Source organism: Clarias gariepinus, chromosome 26 (genome assembly GCF_024256425.1).
Source record: "Clarias gariepinus isolate MV-2021 ecotype Netherlands chromosome 26, CGAR_prim_01v2, whole genome shotgun sequence".
NCBI classification, from domain to species: Eukaryota; Metazoa; Chordata; class Actinopteri; order Siluriformes; family Clariidae; genus Clarias; species Clarias gariepinus.
Window position 1 is genome coordinate 2,581,768 of NC_071125.1, and position 17,627 is coordinate 2,599,394.

Here is a 17,627-nt window from a genome sequence, read left to right on the forward strand (position 1 = left end):
TATCACCTATACATCGAGGCTGGGAGCCGCTCCATGTGCCGTCGGCCTGGCACACACGTGTAGACGAGCCCACCAGCACGTAGGGGGCGCTGCAGCTGTACAACACCTCGGACTTGAAGATGAAACTCTGGCCTTCTCTCCTGGCTTGCGCAGGGATTCCTGGATCGCCGCAGAACCTGGCTGTAAAAGAACAGAGACGTCGTGCTGAATTCTGGATGGTTGGAAAATGTCAGTGGTTCAGTAGGAACAAAAGCCTTTAACGACACGCTGCTCCAGGAAAATCATACGCCATGGTCTTGCTGATTTTTTTTCCTGTAACAGCACAGTCTTAAAACTGTATAGACAAAAAAAATACAGAATTTGCACGTTCACTTGGGTGTTACGGAGGGAACTTTTAACACGATGTGCAGATAAAAAGCTTTTTCAAGGCTGCGAGACATAAAAGAAGTGAGTAAATGAAGTAGAGTTAATTATTAAACTTCAGAAAGGTTTCACACTGCACCATTCTCAAGGATATAAAAAAGAGGATAACAAAAAAAAAAAATCAGCGATCCTTGGCTCGGTGTCCTCGCCCGGTCATTACTCCTGCGATTCCGTGACCTTATCATTTTCGATTTCCTTTTCAAAGCATCGATAAAGAATTAAATTACAAGTCTGGGTTCACTGATGGGTTAGGTACACGCATGGTCGCTGCTTTTACACGCCCAATTGGTACCGAGAATGTCAGGGGAGAAATCGCGAAGGAAACACGATGGCCAGCTCACCGCAAGAGTGAAATATATTTTTCATATGTAAAATGATCAAAGGGCAAAAGCACTCGGCATTAGAATCGCAGTTAAAGGGTCAGGGATGTGATATTTAACCGTCAACGCGTAGGTCAGCTCAAGCAAATATAAATCAGCCGTAATGATCCTGCTGTAAATGAGCGCAGAGGGCAAAGGCCCGTGTCAGCTCCCTCGCTTTCTGATCTATATTTCACAAAGCGGAATAAAGGAAGATGAAGCTGCGAGCCTCTGAAGGTTGAGTGTTGAGTTGCAGGCTTAAGTATTGGCACTGAGCCGTTAAATAATAACAGTCTCTAAACCGGAGATCAGTCCGAGCCATCTGCATGGTGAAGGGATTAAAGAGCCGCTGTGTTACTTTAAACCATCTTCTGCTTGCTTTGCTTCTGGATTTTGAATACATCTTTTTTTATTAATCAAATATTGCAACAGAGAATTTTCCAAAACTTGGGAAAATAAGGTGAGATATAGTCAAAATAATACAAGATGAGATAATGCAAGATATAAGCTAAAATAGGTAACATAAAAAGACAAAACATGATAGAGCTAGAATAAGATAAAAAGATACGAAATTACACAAGATGAGATAGAATAAAAATAGCCAAGACAAGACACAATCAAAATGTGAAAGAAAAGAAAATAAGATAATATGAGATCATGCAATAGATAAAATTAAAATGAAATTAACACACATAATGAACTAGACACAAGATGGGACAAGGTAATATGAGATTAGGTGAGATAAGACGAGATAGGGCAAGATGTAAAAAGATGAGATAAAAATAAAAATGCGAACATCAGACAATATATACTTAAAGAAAATAGAATAAGATTGAATAATATGAGAATAAGATAAGACAAGATGAAAAAAGCTAAGACAAAATAAAATAGGGTAAGACGAGATAATAGGAAATAAAGCAAATATGGAAAGATAAGATGAGATAGGGCAAGATATAAAATAATGAAATAAAATAAAAAGAAATAAACAAGATGAAAGAATTTGACAAGGACAAATGAGACAAGATGAGATAGAATTTAAAAACCCAATAAAAGAGAAGATAAAAAAAGGCAGGAAATGAGACAAGATAAAACAAAAACAAAACAAGATATAACAGGAAAAGACAAGGTAAAATTAAAAGTAGGATAAGATGAGATAATATGAAATATGCCAAGATAACATAAAATGAAGTAAGTGACAAGACAAAATCTAAAAAGATAAGATGGGACAAGGTGAGATCAAATCAAATGAAAAAAAAAAAAAGCCATACAAAGTGAACAAAAAAAACAAAACAGGATAAGATGAAATAGGATAAGACTACAAGATGAGATAGTTGAGATAAGACAAGCTAGGATGAGATAAGATATAATAAAGCAAGATTTTTCACCCATTCATTTTCTATACCGCTTATCTTTATCCTTGTACAGGGTCATAGGGGGCCTGGAGCTTATTCTAGGAGATTTTGGGCATGAGGCAGGTTACACCAGGGACAGAGTGCCAATCCATTGCAGGGCACACACACTATAGGCAAACCTAATCTGCATGTCTTTGGTCTGTAGGAGGAAACTGGAGTACCCGGAGGAAACCCACCAAACCTGGGGAGAACATGCAAACTCCACACACAGATTAAACCCTCAACCCTGGAGGTGCAAAGCAACAGTGCTAACCATTACGCCACCTTGATTACCTGCCAATGCAGGTAGTCAAGATAATATAAGCTACAGTAAGATCCTATAACATTAACTAGGATGAAACACGGTAAAATAATATAAAATATGGTAAAAGAACACAAGATAAGATGAAATAATAAGATATTTAGATCTTATAAGAAATTAAAGTATTTGGGCAATTTTAAATGGACCCTTAAAAAAACCCTCTTTATCTTAAAGATGCTCTAATAGTTCTAATAATCTGAACACCTTAAAAAAAAACAACTTTTTTTATGTACAGAAATGCGTATGTAACATCAATGGAAGGAGTCTCCAGTCCCAGTCTGAGGTGAACCTGAACTCCAGAAGATGCCAAAGAACTTGCATCTTGAAATTTGTTTTATGGACTATTCCACCCTGCATATGAATAACTGTTTCAAATTGTTTCTCAAAACATGAGATATTCAAGCCCTCGATACAAACAAGGTGTAAAGTCAGTGACAGGTGGAATTTAAATTCATAACAGCTAAATAAATATATATTTCTTACAGGAGAACCTATATTCAGCATTACTTTATCCATGTGATAGTTTTCATTCCTTCTCCGGGAGAATTATTTTTTTTTGTGGCAGGAGGGTAAAAGAACAAGGGATAAATACACAAATGCAAGGAGGAAGAGAGGCATCTCGAGTCATAACACGCAAACGAGACCCGTTGCTGCTCATTCTGCACACGTTTTGAACGTGTCAGAGGCCATATCCGCCTACACCAAAAAAAAAAAAGAATAAAAATCAGCGATGTGCTTACTGTACACTGCCTCAATTCTGATCTAACCTTTATTCCATGTGTGTGTGTGTGTGTGTGTGTGTGTTTGGTATGGAGTGTGGAGGAAAACATTGTAAACAGCTCCAGGCCATGCCACGTTGTGCATAACAAACAGATCTTGAGAGAGCCCTAATGTCAGCGAGCCTCCTTGATGAATAATAAAGCACTTTCGAGATGTCTGAAACGCCACACAACAAAGGCAGAATATTAATTTTAATACGGTAGCTTAGTGGCTTGGGGATAATGTGACGCCGTGCTTGTGGCTTTTTGCCGCAGTGCCGCTGGTTCAATGTGATTTTGTGTAAGTATAATTGAAGGAAAAACCCACATGGAACGAGTGCCATATTAATCCTTATAATTAACATGTTATCTTTTCCTACCGTATCCAAAATGACATTTCAACTACCTGATAACGGTGCAGTAGGATCATTCACTCATTTTTAGCTTAAGAGAGCGATGCGGCAGCGCTTTAGTCCCTCAGTCTGTACACTTTTCTCAAACAGATCAGGTTCCAAAGCTTTCATCTTAACACCAACATGCTCCTCGTCTTGTAAATCACTAATGAAGAACATTATTCATTTCTTTAACAAAAAAGTCAAAATAGTCCAAAGATTTTTACTTCCAAAGTTTTATACTTACAGTGTGCTAGTGTAATGCTGCATGATGGAATCACAACATCCGTAGCTACTTTGTTGCCATAAGTTATGCTGCGTATATTGTAGTTTTATAGTGTGTAAAAAATTGTGGCTAAATTCGTGGTTTAAATTAGTAACTACTGTGGCATGTAAATATATAAGTAAATACATTTGTGGTTTTATATCAGCTACAGTAATTTATCTACTTCCTTGTTTATATTTATAGCTATAGCATTTTAAATCAGCTATTAACTTGTTTATATTTGCAGCTATACTTGTGGTTGAAATTAGCAACTAGCTAATTGTTAATATATTTACAAATATTTTTCATATAAGTCAGCAACAAGCTTGTTAATTTTTGTAGCTATAATTGTGGCTAAACTTTTTGTAAGCTTTTTAAATTAGCTACCAGCTTAAATACGTTAAGATATTAGCTTATTTATATTTGTAGTTTAAATCCAGTGCAACATTATTATTATATCCACAGCTATACTTGTTGGTAAATTTGCTACTAGCTTTTTAATATTTGTAGATATATTTGTGTTATCAGCTAGTTACTCATTTATAATCATACATACATAATCAGTTACCAGCTTGTAAATTTTTGTAGCTAAACTTGTAGTTTAAATTAGCTACTAGCTTATTAATTTTTCTAGCTAAACCATATTTTTTTAATTAGCTCCTAGCTTGTTAATTTTTTATTTATATTAGCTGTGTAATTAAAGTAACATCCTATTATTATTCATAACTATACTTTTGCTTTAAATCAGCTACCAGCTTGTCAATTTTTGTAGCTAAACTTATAGTTATAGACAGTTACAAGCTTAAAATATTTCTAGCTCTATTTCTTAATTAAATCAGATACTAGCCTGTTCATATTGATACCTATATCTGTAGGGTAAATTAGATAGAAACTTGTTAATTTTCATAGCCATACTTGTGCTTTAAATCAACTGTTAAATTGGACATTTTTGTGGCTTCATTTGTATTAACTTTGCTACTAGCGTTACTATAATAATATAAAAATTATAATTTGTAGCTGTATATATGGTTTAAATTACCTACTAGTCTGCTTATAGTTTGGAGAAACCCAACTACTTAAATGTATTTGGTATAACCTGCAACAGAAGCAGATATGGACATGTTAGGTAGTTAGTTTTATTGAAGGCTGCCAACCAATTTGCAGAGCGTTATATAATGCAATAAAATTATCGAAATGGAGACGAGAGCCGGGTAATCTACAAACAATATGAACCACGGTAGGCGAAAGCAAAATAAGAAAACCATGAATCAGTTCAAAATCAAAGCGGGGCAATCATAAAACAAATTGCATGATATAGATTTGTGTGTAAAATAAGGTAAATAATTTAAAATAGTCGCGACTGCTCGCGAATGATCTGCTTTTCCTGTTCCTGCAATAAAAATAGCATCATTGGATTACACCTCTTCTTGCTAACTACGTGAGACCAGGACTTTAAGGCCAATGTCCTCAGTAATTCTGTGCTGGAGATCTCATTAATGTGACAACATCACTGGTAAAGATTGTGTAAAAAATAATGAGGCAGATTTGTTTACATGCGCTAACAGAAAATCTTGACTGTTAGTATCACATGTTTTTAAGATTGTTAAAATGTTTATTTTTTAAAAATAAACATCATTGAAACTGTGCTACTGTAGCTATAACAATGTGTTGTCAGTTTGACAAACAACTTTTCACTGTAGTACTGAAATACAGCACAGTAACACAAGAATCAAGAAATACATCACAAAGTGGATAACATACTGTACACATACAGTACTTCCTGATAAAGATTTTATTTTTTTACTTTTAAAACGTGTATGTCCCAGAGTGATTTGAGCCTCATAAGCACTAAATGACTGATTTTTTTCAATACCTTTTTTGGTGCTTTCAGCTTTTGGCACCATATGACTCTGCCTTATTTTCTAAAAGAATTGCAAATTGAGGTTTGCACAGTCGAGGCACGTCAGCGAGTAAAGACATCACGCTCGGGGTCATGCAGGGCATGCAGAGCGCCTCTTAGGGCACCGCGGATCTGCTGAGTAAGGGAGCGATAGAGTTTGTTTGGAACTGAAGGACGTCTTAAGAAAGAGAACATGCTGAGTGCGGAGCAGTCACGCTCCTGACATTTTAACCAAGGGCAGCTAATTAGCATCAGTGGAAAATAAACCTAAACAACCTTAACCTATAACTTACTGCAAATGAGGCCATTTCTACACACTGTGTGGCTATTTATTAAACAAACTATTTATTGCTACACTGATGTACGTCAATACATGATATAAAGAGAAAATTAAGCGGCATAAATCAAATGTCAACAACGCCATTTTTTCGAGAATCAGCTAGCTAATGAAGAACAATAGCATGAAAAGAGCAAGGCTAGTCAATGATGAGGAATGACTAGGCTGATAGTTGAGGTCTTACTAATAAAAATAGAAAATTAACTAGCTAACAATACAGAATAAACCATAGTAGCTAGCAAGGCGAACGGCACAGAATGAGTTAGCTAACATTAAAGAGTTAATTACTTGATACAGTTTTTTTGAAATGCTAAAACACTAAATACCATTGTAAAAACTAAACTATCAACTACCAAAACTCTTTCATCAAATCAATCCCACAGTTGTAAAAATCTTAAACAGTATTATTCTGGTTAGGGCACAATTTGCTAATCTGAATCTCCAATTTACCCTCTAAACACATTCGCAAGCACAAAACACATTTAGCAGTGTGGTGCACAGGCTACAGAAGTTAAACACAACTAACACACTGTTTTCATCATTTACACACTACCACTCAAAATTGAAAACACATGCATCCAATCAGTGAACCCAGTTAGTAAACAGTATATAAGCCTAGTCAAAGGCAAATGGCATGAGTGGATCCAACAATGGAGCAATACAATAGAAAAGGAAAAGGAAGAGCAGTCCGTGTCAGGGGGGTGCAGGAGACACTTATTGTGGATATGGTCCGTCAAAATAATGCAATTTGACTGCATGAAATACAGCAGCGGATTATAGCAGACAACATACATTTTGAGGCAATAAATAGTGTCTGTCAGCAATTGACCGGGTCCTGCAAGGCACAAAGATAAGGATGAAACAAGTTTATCGGGTACCATTTGAGCGAAACTGTAAGAGAGTGAAAGAGCAACGATGTCAATATGTGCAAGTAAGTAAACTTTTCCAGTAAACTCAGTACTAGAATGTATACTGTATTGTCTGGGAAGCAGCACATGTATGCATCATACTGTGTCATTTACAGAACTAAATGTAGTTTGTTTTCACTGCGTACAGAGAATCTTTGAGCTTGACTCAATAGTTAAGCCTCATAAATACATTTTTGTGGATGAAGCTGGATTTATTCTAGCAAAAAGGAGAAGAGGAGGTCTCAACGTCATAGGTCAATGTGCCATTATTGAACTGCCTGGCCAGCGTGGTGGAAATGTAACCATCTGTGCTGCCATCAGAAGCTATAGGGTTCTCAACAGTCATGTAACTGTTGGGCCACACAACATCGGAATTCTACAAACATTCCTGGATGGTCTATGGGATGCTTTGCTTGAGCAGGGATGGTCCAAGAATACGCGTTTGGTTTCACAATAAGCACCGTTTTATGAATGTGTTTCTTCCACCATACTCTCCCTTTTTAAACCCTATTGAGGAGTTTTTATCGGCATGGAGATAGAAAGTATACGACCAAATCCCTTACACACAGGGAAATCTACTTCAAGCAATGAATGGAGCATGGGGTGAGATAGGAGTGGAATCTGGCCAGGGCTGGATTCCTTGCAAGAGAGAACATAGCATGTGATGTGGATGAAGTCCTGTGGCCTCAGCCAGCACAAAGGCATGATGCTAAGGCAGAATAATTTATCTAAATATGCTGTAAAAAAAAAAAAAAAAAAAAAAAAAAAAAAAAAATATATATATATATATATATATTATACATAAAACTTTCTTTACGGCAGTTCTTTTCTGTTTAAATGTGAGTACAAGAATAAACACATAAATAAATATATTTGTTTACATTCATTTATTTAGTGTGTAATCGTTACTAAGTTGTATTTGCACATTAGCTGGCTTTGTGTGGTTTTTGACAGTAGTGCTTGATTTTGAGTAAGGTTAAAATAGTTTTGGGTCAAATGTTTGGTTTTGCAACAGAAGTCGAAGGTTTTGGGACTGTAGCTTGAATTTTAGACTTTGTGTTTAGTGTTTTAAAACAAAGAGATGAGATTTTAGAAAATGTGATTTAGCAATTCAGAAAAACTGTAATAAAGAATGTACTTGCTGATGGTGAAGATTTAACTAGCTAATGATGGAGAATGAACTTGCTAGTAAAGTTAAAGTGCAAGGCTAGTCAACGATGAGGAATGAATAGTAGTGAATAGGCTGATGATAGAGGTTTAACTACAGAGAATAGAGAATTAACTAGCTAACAATTCAGAATAAACCACAGTAGCTAACAAGTGATAATGAGCTAGGTGAACAAGACAGAATGAGTTAGCTAACAAAGAATGAACTAGTTAATAATAAAGAATAACCTAGTTAATAATAAAGAATGAACTAGCCAACGGTGAAGAGTTAACCAAGTAAAGTTGGAAAATGAACTAGCTAGCTAAGTTAAAGTGCAAGGCTAGTCAAGGATGAGGAATGATTAGCAGTGAATGGGCGGATGGTTAAGGTTTAACTACTGAGAATTGAGAATTACCTAGCTAACAACAAAGAATAAGAGTTGAGAATGAGTAAGCTAACAATGAAGAGTTATATAGTTAATATTGGAGAATGAACTAGATAATAGCTAAAGCCTGAGAACGAACTAGCTAGTTAACAATACAAAAACGACCTAGAGAACAAGGACGAATTACCTAGCTAGCAATAAAGAATGGAGGAATTAAACTAAAATTATATTTTTTAAATACATTCATAATTATTTTTTAGTGAAAAACTGGCTAACAGTGGTAAACAATATAGTGAGCAATGGATGAACTATCTAATAACAAATAAATGACAAGCTAACTATCAATTGAGAATAAGCTAGGTGATAATGCAGAATTACCTAGCTACCAGTAAAGAATTGACTAGCTAAAGATTAGGACGGAACTAGCGAACAACAAGCAACAAGCTAGTAAACAATGGAGATTTAACTAGCTAACTATGAAGAAACAGGTGTCTAATAATGGAGAATAAAGCTAAAATTAGCATTTATTAAAATAATTATGTTTTAATCGTAAAAAATAAAATGGTAAGCAGTGTAGAATGCTTTATTTAATTCTAAAGAAAAAGCTAGCTTACAGTAAATGATAAGCTAGCCATCAATTGAGAATGAGTTAGCTAGCAATAAAGAATGAAACTGACAACAATGGTGGAAACCAGGAGTTCTAAGAAGATACTGAGAATGCGCTAGCTAATAATGTTGAGGAAGAAATTAAGTTTGAAGAATGAGCTAATTGTGGTGAAGTAGCTCAGACTGGAGAGTAGCTAAGAGTGGAGAATGAGTTAGCTAATAGGAGTGTTGGAAATGTGCTGTGGTGTAGATATTGGTGGCTGCAGGTGGTTTAATGAGGATATACCCTGAAGTGGTGGCAGGTGAGCTAGCAGTGATGTAATGAGATAACTTTTATGATAGAAAAGGTTAAATGTGGAGATCTACTCACGCATGCACAGCGGCACGTCACCGCTCCAGGATCCCTGGCCGACGCAGGTAAGGGTTGCAGAAAAGGAGAGCTCATAGCCGCTCAGGCAGCGGTAACTAACACTGGTGCCCCAATGGAAGACAGAGCCCTCCACCTCGCCGTTGGAGATTAGGGGTGGAGCAGGGCACATCACCGCTGCGGACGAAAGAGAGGGATTTTAAATAGATAATCACTTAAGAAAAAAAGAGGGATTTACTTGCTATACAGCTTTACTCGGAGTGTCATGTTTGAAAACTCTGATCTGATGTGTACGTTAAAGCCAGTCTAGTCCTCGAGCGTTGCTCTGAAACAGAGAACACAGACCTTGATGAAAGGCACAGTTCAGGCGAGTTTGCCTTTCAGAGCTTCCTCTGACATTTCGTCAACTACTGAAGCGTCTAACACACACAGTGCACTGACAACCGTTCACATTCTCCGCTTTGGAGTTTTTCTCTTTTTCACCTGCTCTCCGGGTCGGCGATGTAAAGGCAGCTCAGCTCTGCTAAATAAAGCACGAGGGCCAAACTTTGGACACTTGAGAATTGAAAATCAGCAACATTACATCCCAAAAGTGTTCTCTCAAACTCGTTCGAAGGAGTTTTGTCTGAGACCCGGTGATTTCTAAGCCTTGCCCTGGTTTTACTGTAAGTGCACATAAATCACATAAAATCTTAAAAAATTCTTTGAAAATTTCCCTCACTTTGTACAACTATTGTTTCCTTTAATTACGTTTTTTGGTGCACAATTTTTGCAATTATGCCCACCAGAAACCACACGATTTAAAATGACGTTCCTGGACTTTCAAGGATATCTGAAGCATTGATGAAAGGGCTATAGAGAGTTTTGCCATTCAACAAAACAAAAGTTTTTAATTTTGACAATCTTATGGAGCTACTGTATATCAGAATTATTAAATGTGGGGAAAAAAGTTTTTCAAAAGTATTTGAAAAACAGCATTGACAGTAAAGAAGCAACTGCAATTAACAGTGTAACGCATATTAACGAGTAATGCATGAATGGATTCTAAAATCTGCTTTTGAATTCTTCATACTGAATGCTCAGAAGAGAAATAAAAAGTTCAGCTAGGAGTAGGTGTAGCAGCGTTCTTTGATCTGTTTTGGCAATTCCATCATTGTCTAATCATTTAAAGAACAATCCTAGCTTTGAGTTTACTTAAGATGTGGAACATATAATTTCAATTCGATTGACAGTTAATTGGCTAAAATTATTAAGGGGTTAATCAACTTTATTAAATTTCCCACAAGCCCTCTCGCACCACCAATTGGGCAAAGCTGGAGGTCTGTACTGTATGTCCGCAATAATGCAACATTAAAGAAACACAACGCCATTTCTCTCCGACATGTCGAGTTCTACAGATACTGTGATGTTAGCGTCAGCCATATTGGATTTTCTTCTTCTGTTGGACCTTTGTCCATTCCTTTTATACAAATGTTACTCCATCCATGCAAAGTTTGACTTTTCTAATCTTTGATTTGGTGTTACAAAGCAACCAAAGCTTTCTTCTCGCTGACTACTTTTGCACAACAGAAGAATTCCTTATTGCGAATATTATTAATTATACACTGCTCTGGCGGAACAAAAAAGTCTCTCACACTCTAATATTTCATTGCACTGATATATTTGCTTTTATTAAGGCTTTGGCATCTTTTCGATGAGCTTATGCAATGGCGCAAACATCAAACAATTTCCATCAAGAGTTGCGTTAATTTCTCTCTAAGAACTTGTATGGATGATGGGATAGTCGGATGGCTGTTTAAAGCCTTCTCCAGCCTGTCCCAAATATTCTCATCAGGGTTAGGATCTGGACTCGGCTGATCCATGTGTGAAAATGATGTCCTGTGCTCTATGAACCACTCTTTCACAAATTGAATCCTGGCATCATTATCTTGGAATATGCTTGTGCTATCACAGAAGGAAAAGTGCATTGATAGAAAAAACTGGCCATTCAGTATATTCAGGTCACCTCATTTTTTGGGGACACAACAGAAGCAACCTCAGATCATAACACTGCCCTAACAGGCTTGTACGGAAAGCACTAGGTATGATCTGTGCATCACTTTATTCAATTCAATTCAATTTTATTTGTATAGCGCTTTTAGCAATTTTCATTGCCGCAAAGCAGCTTTACACAATCAAAAGAATTATTTAAGTTTGTATGAAATGTGAATTTGTATGAATCAAAATGGTCAGTTTGACCCTGGTGAGCAAGCCGAGGGCGACAGTGGCAAGGAAAAACTCCCTGAGATGGTAATAGGAAGAAACCTTGAGAGGAACCAGACTCAACAGGGAACCCATCCTCATCTGGGTGAAACAGAAAGCAGTAAATGATCTTCATTTATACAGTGTGTGTTATCTGCCTCTTGTCTTTCACTGATGCTCCCATTACTCTGGAACAGGGTAAATCCATACTCATCAGACCAGATTACCTTTTCCCAGTCCATTTTTTTAAGGTTACACAGCTGTTTAGTCCCAGTCCCTTGAGTTCTCCTTAGTTGTTTTTTTTTTGTCTGATGCAGGACAATAATTTGATCTTTATGAATCAGCGTAACATTTTTGCCACAACCCCAGGAAATGTCTTAAATGTCTTTAAGAAATGAGAAGCACCTCTATGGTATTCTCCAATGGAAGGCTCTTAAACTATTTGCTTTGATTGTTTTGGGCGAGCAGTATACTGTATGTTAAATGACTTATCGAACCCTGGATTGTTTTTTAGTAATTTTATGTGTCTTGCGTTTATAAGGAAGTCAGTGGGAACTAAACAAGATCTTGACGCAATGCAACAGAGTTTTAATACAATTTTTTTTTCATAGACTATTACAAAAAAAGATGAAATAAATGGAAATTACAAGCTATTGAGAAATGACAAGAAGCGTGATTCAAGGTAGGAATGTTTGACAAGATTCTAACAGCCATGGGATCGTGAAAATAAAGAGCAGCGAGGTTTGAGATGACATTTTCTAAATTGCAAATTTATACTTTGGACAGAGAAAGAAAGTACGGGAGAGAAAGAGAGAGAGAGGGGGAGTGAGAGAGAAAGAAAGAGAGAGAAAACAAGTCCACTGATATTTTGTCACAGTCGGACAGGGAGCTGACGAGCCGCGGGTAGCAGCTGAGTTTGAGCCAGCCATGAATAAATCATGGGTTGTTTTGACGAGTAAGTGTCCCAATAAAAAGAAAAGAAAAAAAAAAAAAAAAAGTTAATCAAATCCCTGAATCACGACACTCCTCTGTACGCACCGCACTGTAAACAGCCATGCCCTGTTTAACACGTCTGTGTGCTGAGTTGCACCACATCAGCCCCGCTTCAATATGTAATTACATATCTCTTCATGCCCGAGCATTTCATATCACTCTCTTTTACAAACAACTCGCTGCAAAAATAAAGCCGTGTTTAGTGAAGCGCTAGCGTTTGAAACTGTACAGTTGCATTTCTGATATCCAGGGCCCATAAGCTGCACATCTTGTGATCTCTGGCATTGAGGGGACGACAGAAGATCCATGCTTTTCTCGCTGAGCTTTTTAGGTTATGACATCCGGTAAACATCGCACAGCAGGACGGAGCCGATAACACCCGGGTCGAAGTGTGTCCGAGTGAGTGACGCGCAATCAAATAAGCTTAATATCAATCGATTCAGCAAACATAATTAAAAGAATTCGGACAATTCGTGGCATAAAAAAATTGGGTTTAGTGTCAATACAAGCCTCTGTATTGTGTGTTCTCAATTTTGGCTTCTGATTGGTCGGAAAAAGCAACACTGCTACGTTAGTGCGGCTACAAATCACAGGATCATAGGTAGAACGTTTTCCCAGTACGCCTGAGCCATGATCGGACTGCATGCTTAACGTCTGAAACGCTGGCCCCCCCGGGAACCCCTTTAATTTTACAAATATCTGGAAATGGCGTGGAGTGAAGTTAGGACTTTACTCCGGATGTGACAATAACTCCCAGCTAAGTCCTTGTAATGGAAAATACCTTGTAACGGAGTTCCTGGGAGGCCAGCCGTCTTTAAAACTTCTTTTGCACCGTTTAAATGTTTTACTGACTCTCATTACCATACTGCGCTTGAAGTCTTCTGTAAATGTCAATTGCCTCTAACAGAAATTTCATCACGAGTCCCAGTTTGACTTGAACGACCCCTTGCATGATACGGTAAATCTCATGTCTTATTTAAAATTAATTTAAGAGAATACTAATTCCTAAAACCAAAAAATAATAACACTAAAAATAATAATAACACTGCTTTTTAAATCACATCTTTGCTGTTGATTGTTATTTTCCTATAACAGCATGACACTAATGCTAGCTTTTATTACGCAACAGCATTAACACGACATGGAATGTAGTAACTAAAAAAGTAACAATTTACAATTCTTTTTAAATTGTTGAAGTATCTATCTATCTATCTATCTATCTATCTATCTATCTATCTATCTATCATCTATCTATCATTTTTCCTGTAAATAATAAACCACATAAAGCAAACAGTCAACAATAATTAACACTAATCAACATTTTTATTTGCGGAAATTCTGACCCGAGGCTGGATTCTGTTACCCTGAGACTGCAGCTCATTATCATCAAGATTATTGGGGCTTGGTATTAAAAGCGTTAAGGCTGAGCAGGTTGTAAAAATGTTAATTAAAATAAAAAAATAACAAAAAAAATTAAATGATAATAATAATTAGAACAATGGAACTGTTTTAAAGTTACTAACAAAAAATATATTATAATTAAAAGATAAAATTATATTTATATATACTGTATATAAAAAAAGGATGTGTGTTTTAAGAGGCTGAGTGTAATGGCGTGGTCATTAGGAGCTGGGTAATGATCCTAATAACAGCTGCAGAATATCCTGCTGGTGCGATATTAAGACGTATCCGACTTTAGATCCTCACAATTAAAGCAAGTGTGTTCATTATTTGCTGAATTTAAACACCCTAATTTTGGGCTCTGCTTAAAATTGGAAACATCCTTTGAGTATTTTTAGAGTAAAGCAAAGTGTTGTGGAAATGCGGGACCACTTTACATGCATCAAACTGGATACGAACAAAACGACTTGTAAGAAATCCTTCGCGTGAAACGTAGCGCTCATGGAAAAAAGGTGTCGGTGGAAAATGACTGACTGCTGAAGTACGTATGTGTGGTTATTTATACTGTATATAAGAAGACTCACTGCTACTGTATTGTTAACCTTGACTGATCAGTTATGGATCGCACCATTGCGCAGAGTTAGCGAACTCTCGTATACACGCGCTACGTGGTAAATTACACAATTTTTTTTGCAAAACGTCATTTTACAGTATATCAACGACGTAACTCAAAAGAGAACCAAAAGAAATTCTAAAACCTCACCTAAACAAGATAAACCGCTCAATGAGCGCATAAGTAATGGCACCCTAGAAAACAGGAACAGATAGCTGTTGTCTATGTTAAGGCTAGGCTACATTACTAGAAGTTTTTAATGTTTTAGCTTTCTCCGTTTTTTTTTTTTTTGTGACACAGATTAGTTTTTTTTTAGGCGACCTAAACACACAAATCTGATGTTTTTTTTTTTTATCTGGGGCTTTATAGCTGAAACAGCAGAAGCGAGGCGTCTGGATTTCGTAATCTCTTCTGTACCTCTACAAATACAAACACAGAGTAAAATCCCGAGCATGTTTTTGCTAAAATCGCATCCGGTGTTTGGAATGCATGGGTTCTTGCATGCTTATGACATCTTTTAGTTCAGATATGAGAAAAGATGTATCGATGTGTTTCAGAGGACAGACGTGTCCTCGTTAGAGTCAGATAAAAGTTATTTCTAATTATGAACCTAAAAAACCCCAGAAAACAATCAGAATCAAGCAATGTATCTTGTAATGTGAATGTAGCCTCCTGCATTTTCTTTTTACTTTTTCTTTCTGATTTTCTCCCTAATTTAGTCGTGTCCAATTCCTCCCCGTCACTAGGGGGCTCCCACATTAAGGCTACTACTATCACTCAGCCGGGAGTATTACGTTACACATGATATCACACTATCACGTGTTTCCTCCGAACCACGTGCCGCCAGCCGACCACATCTTTTTGAACGGAGTTACACACTCGGAGGACAGCGCTATCCGCTCCTTCCACTTGCGTAAAATCACAGACGCCCCTGATTGGCTGTAGAGCCGTGATTAATGTGGGAGCTCTCTCATCCCTCCCCCCTGAGAGAGCTCGGCCAATCAGCTCTCTCTAGACCTCCGGCTGCGAGAGGTTACAGCATCACCCGGGAATCGAGCTTGTGGATCGGCTCTGACAGCAGGAGACCTCATCACAATCTTATCAAGAACACGAGTCTGAGGCTACAGTGGGCTTATTGAGTAATGAGCTCAGAGGAACAGGGTAATAAAAATGATAAATATGTCAGGAGAGAGAGAGAGAGAGAGAGTGACTGTCACATGACTTTCACATCTTAATTATTGTACATTTAAGACAATTTAAGATTACCACAAGACACTTTTGGCCTTCGTTAAAAAAATTATGTAACCGTATTGCTCCTGCTAAATCTTAAAGCGCCGGGTCATACAGGGTTAATGAGGACCAGCAGCACATTTTATGCAGAATAAGGAAAAGGAAAGCCAGGGCACAGGCGCGCATAATTTAATTGGACGAAGTGAATGAAGTGCAATCTGGCTGCATCAGGCTGCAGACCTAGCCTCTGTGAAAGTGTGGCCTATTCGTTCTGGGCCAAATAACTCTGTGTGCATGTGTGTGTGTGTGTGTGTGTGTGTGTGTGTGTTTAAACCATGCCAGCTTTTTGGCATGTGTCACACGTAGCATGTCTCTTAACGCTCAATCCCGCAGGCTACGTGTCGAGCAGGAACCACACTGCAATGAAAGCGTCTCTGTTCCCCGGCTCGTACTCCGCCGCGCAGACGATCCCGTCATCTTTGCAGGGAAGTTTCAAATGACTTTTAAGAATTTTGTTACAGCGAGTTGTTTATGAAACCAGGTACGAGAAGATGATGTAAAGAAAGCTGGAATATAAATAGCATGGACGCGTTCAGGTGGATTTCTGGATCGATAACGATATTCTCACGTGTCGTGTTCATGGCCGATAGATAAGAATGAATAAAATGTTTGTTGGGATTAAGGACGAGCTTTGGGGGAAAATAAAAATAAAATGTGAAGCATTTATTTGAAAAAGGTCTGAAATGTTAAGGACATGCTCCTGTTTATCACGTTTACTGTACATTAACTGGAAAGAATTCAAAGGGTATGAATATAAAGTTGAAAAATTTATGATTTCAATATCAGTGTTAGAGTTAATTCACCTTTCCCTGATCGTTTGAAATGATTAGGATTATACAGTAGCAATCATTCTACTGTTGCATGACACTGAAAGTGAGATATTATTTTTATGCTTTTAGAAGTATTAAATAAATAAAATAAAATTAAATTAAAGGACATTTATTTATAGTAAATGTAAAAAGGGTAATAAAAATGTAAACAATGTCAGATTATTGATTAGCAAGAGACATTAGAGAGAGTAAATCTTAAAATTAAACAAACAAACAAATACTGGGGCGGTGTAGTGGTTAGCACTGTCGCTTTGGGTTCCAGGTTCGATTCCCGGCCAGGCTTGATTCCCGTCTATCTATTTACAGAATATATCACTCATTAATCAGCTCCTTAAATACCGTTTAAATATTTTCTTTTATTTCTTTTATTTATTTCCTTGTTACACATATTTAAATTTTCATTTCCTTAATTTACTTTACGTTTCTGAAAACATAACATAATAATAAAATTATATTTTAACTATCACACTATTATGCAATAGTAGAAAGCTTAACATAGTGCTAATCATTTCAAGAGACTTAGATCTATCCACTGTATCTATCTATTCATTCATTAATTGATTTATGTTTTATACTGTATATCCTGTATACAAGGGGGCCTGGAACAAATCCCAGGAGACTTCGGGCATGAGACGGGGTGCCAGTCTATTGCACGGCACACACGCACACACACACACTCGCGCAATCACTCACACACTA

At 37.1% G+C, this 17,627-nt stretch overlaps 1 protein-coding gene across 1 annotated transcript in view; it reads right to left on the reverse strand.

The window, feature by feature from the left end:
• Window positions 1-17,627, reverse strand: part of csmd3a (CUB and Sushi multiple domains 3a) — a 302,574-nt gene that overhangs the window by 18,027 nt on the left and 266,920 nt on the right. Inside the window, exons 60-61 of the mRNA XM_053487612.1 lie at window positions 9,564-9,737; window positions 7-180 (exon numbers count right to left, since the gene is read on the reverse strand). Coding sequence (XP_053343587.1) covers window positions 7-180; window positions 9,564-9,737 — 348 coding nt within the window. The remainder of the gene's footprint in view (window positions 1-6; window positions 181-9,563; window positions 9,738-17,627) is intronic.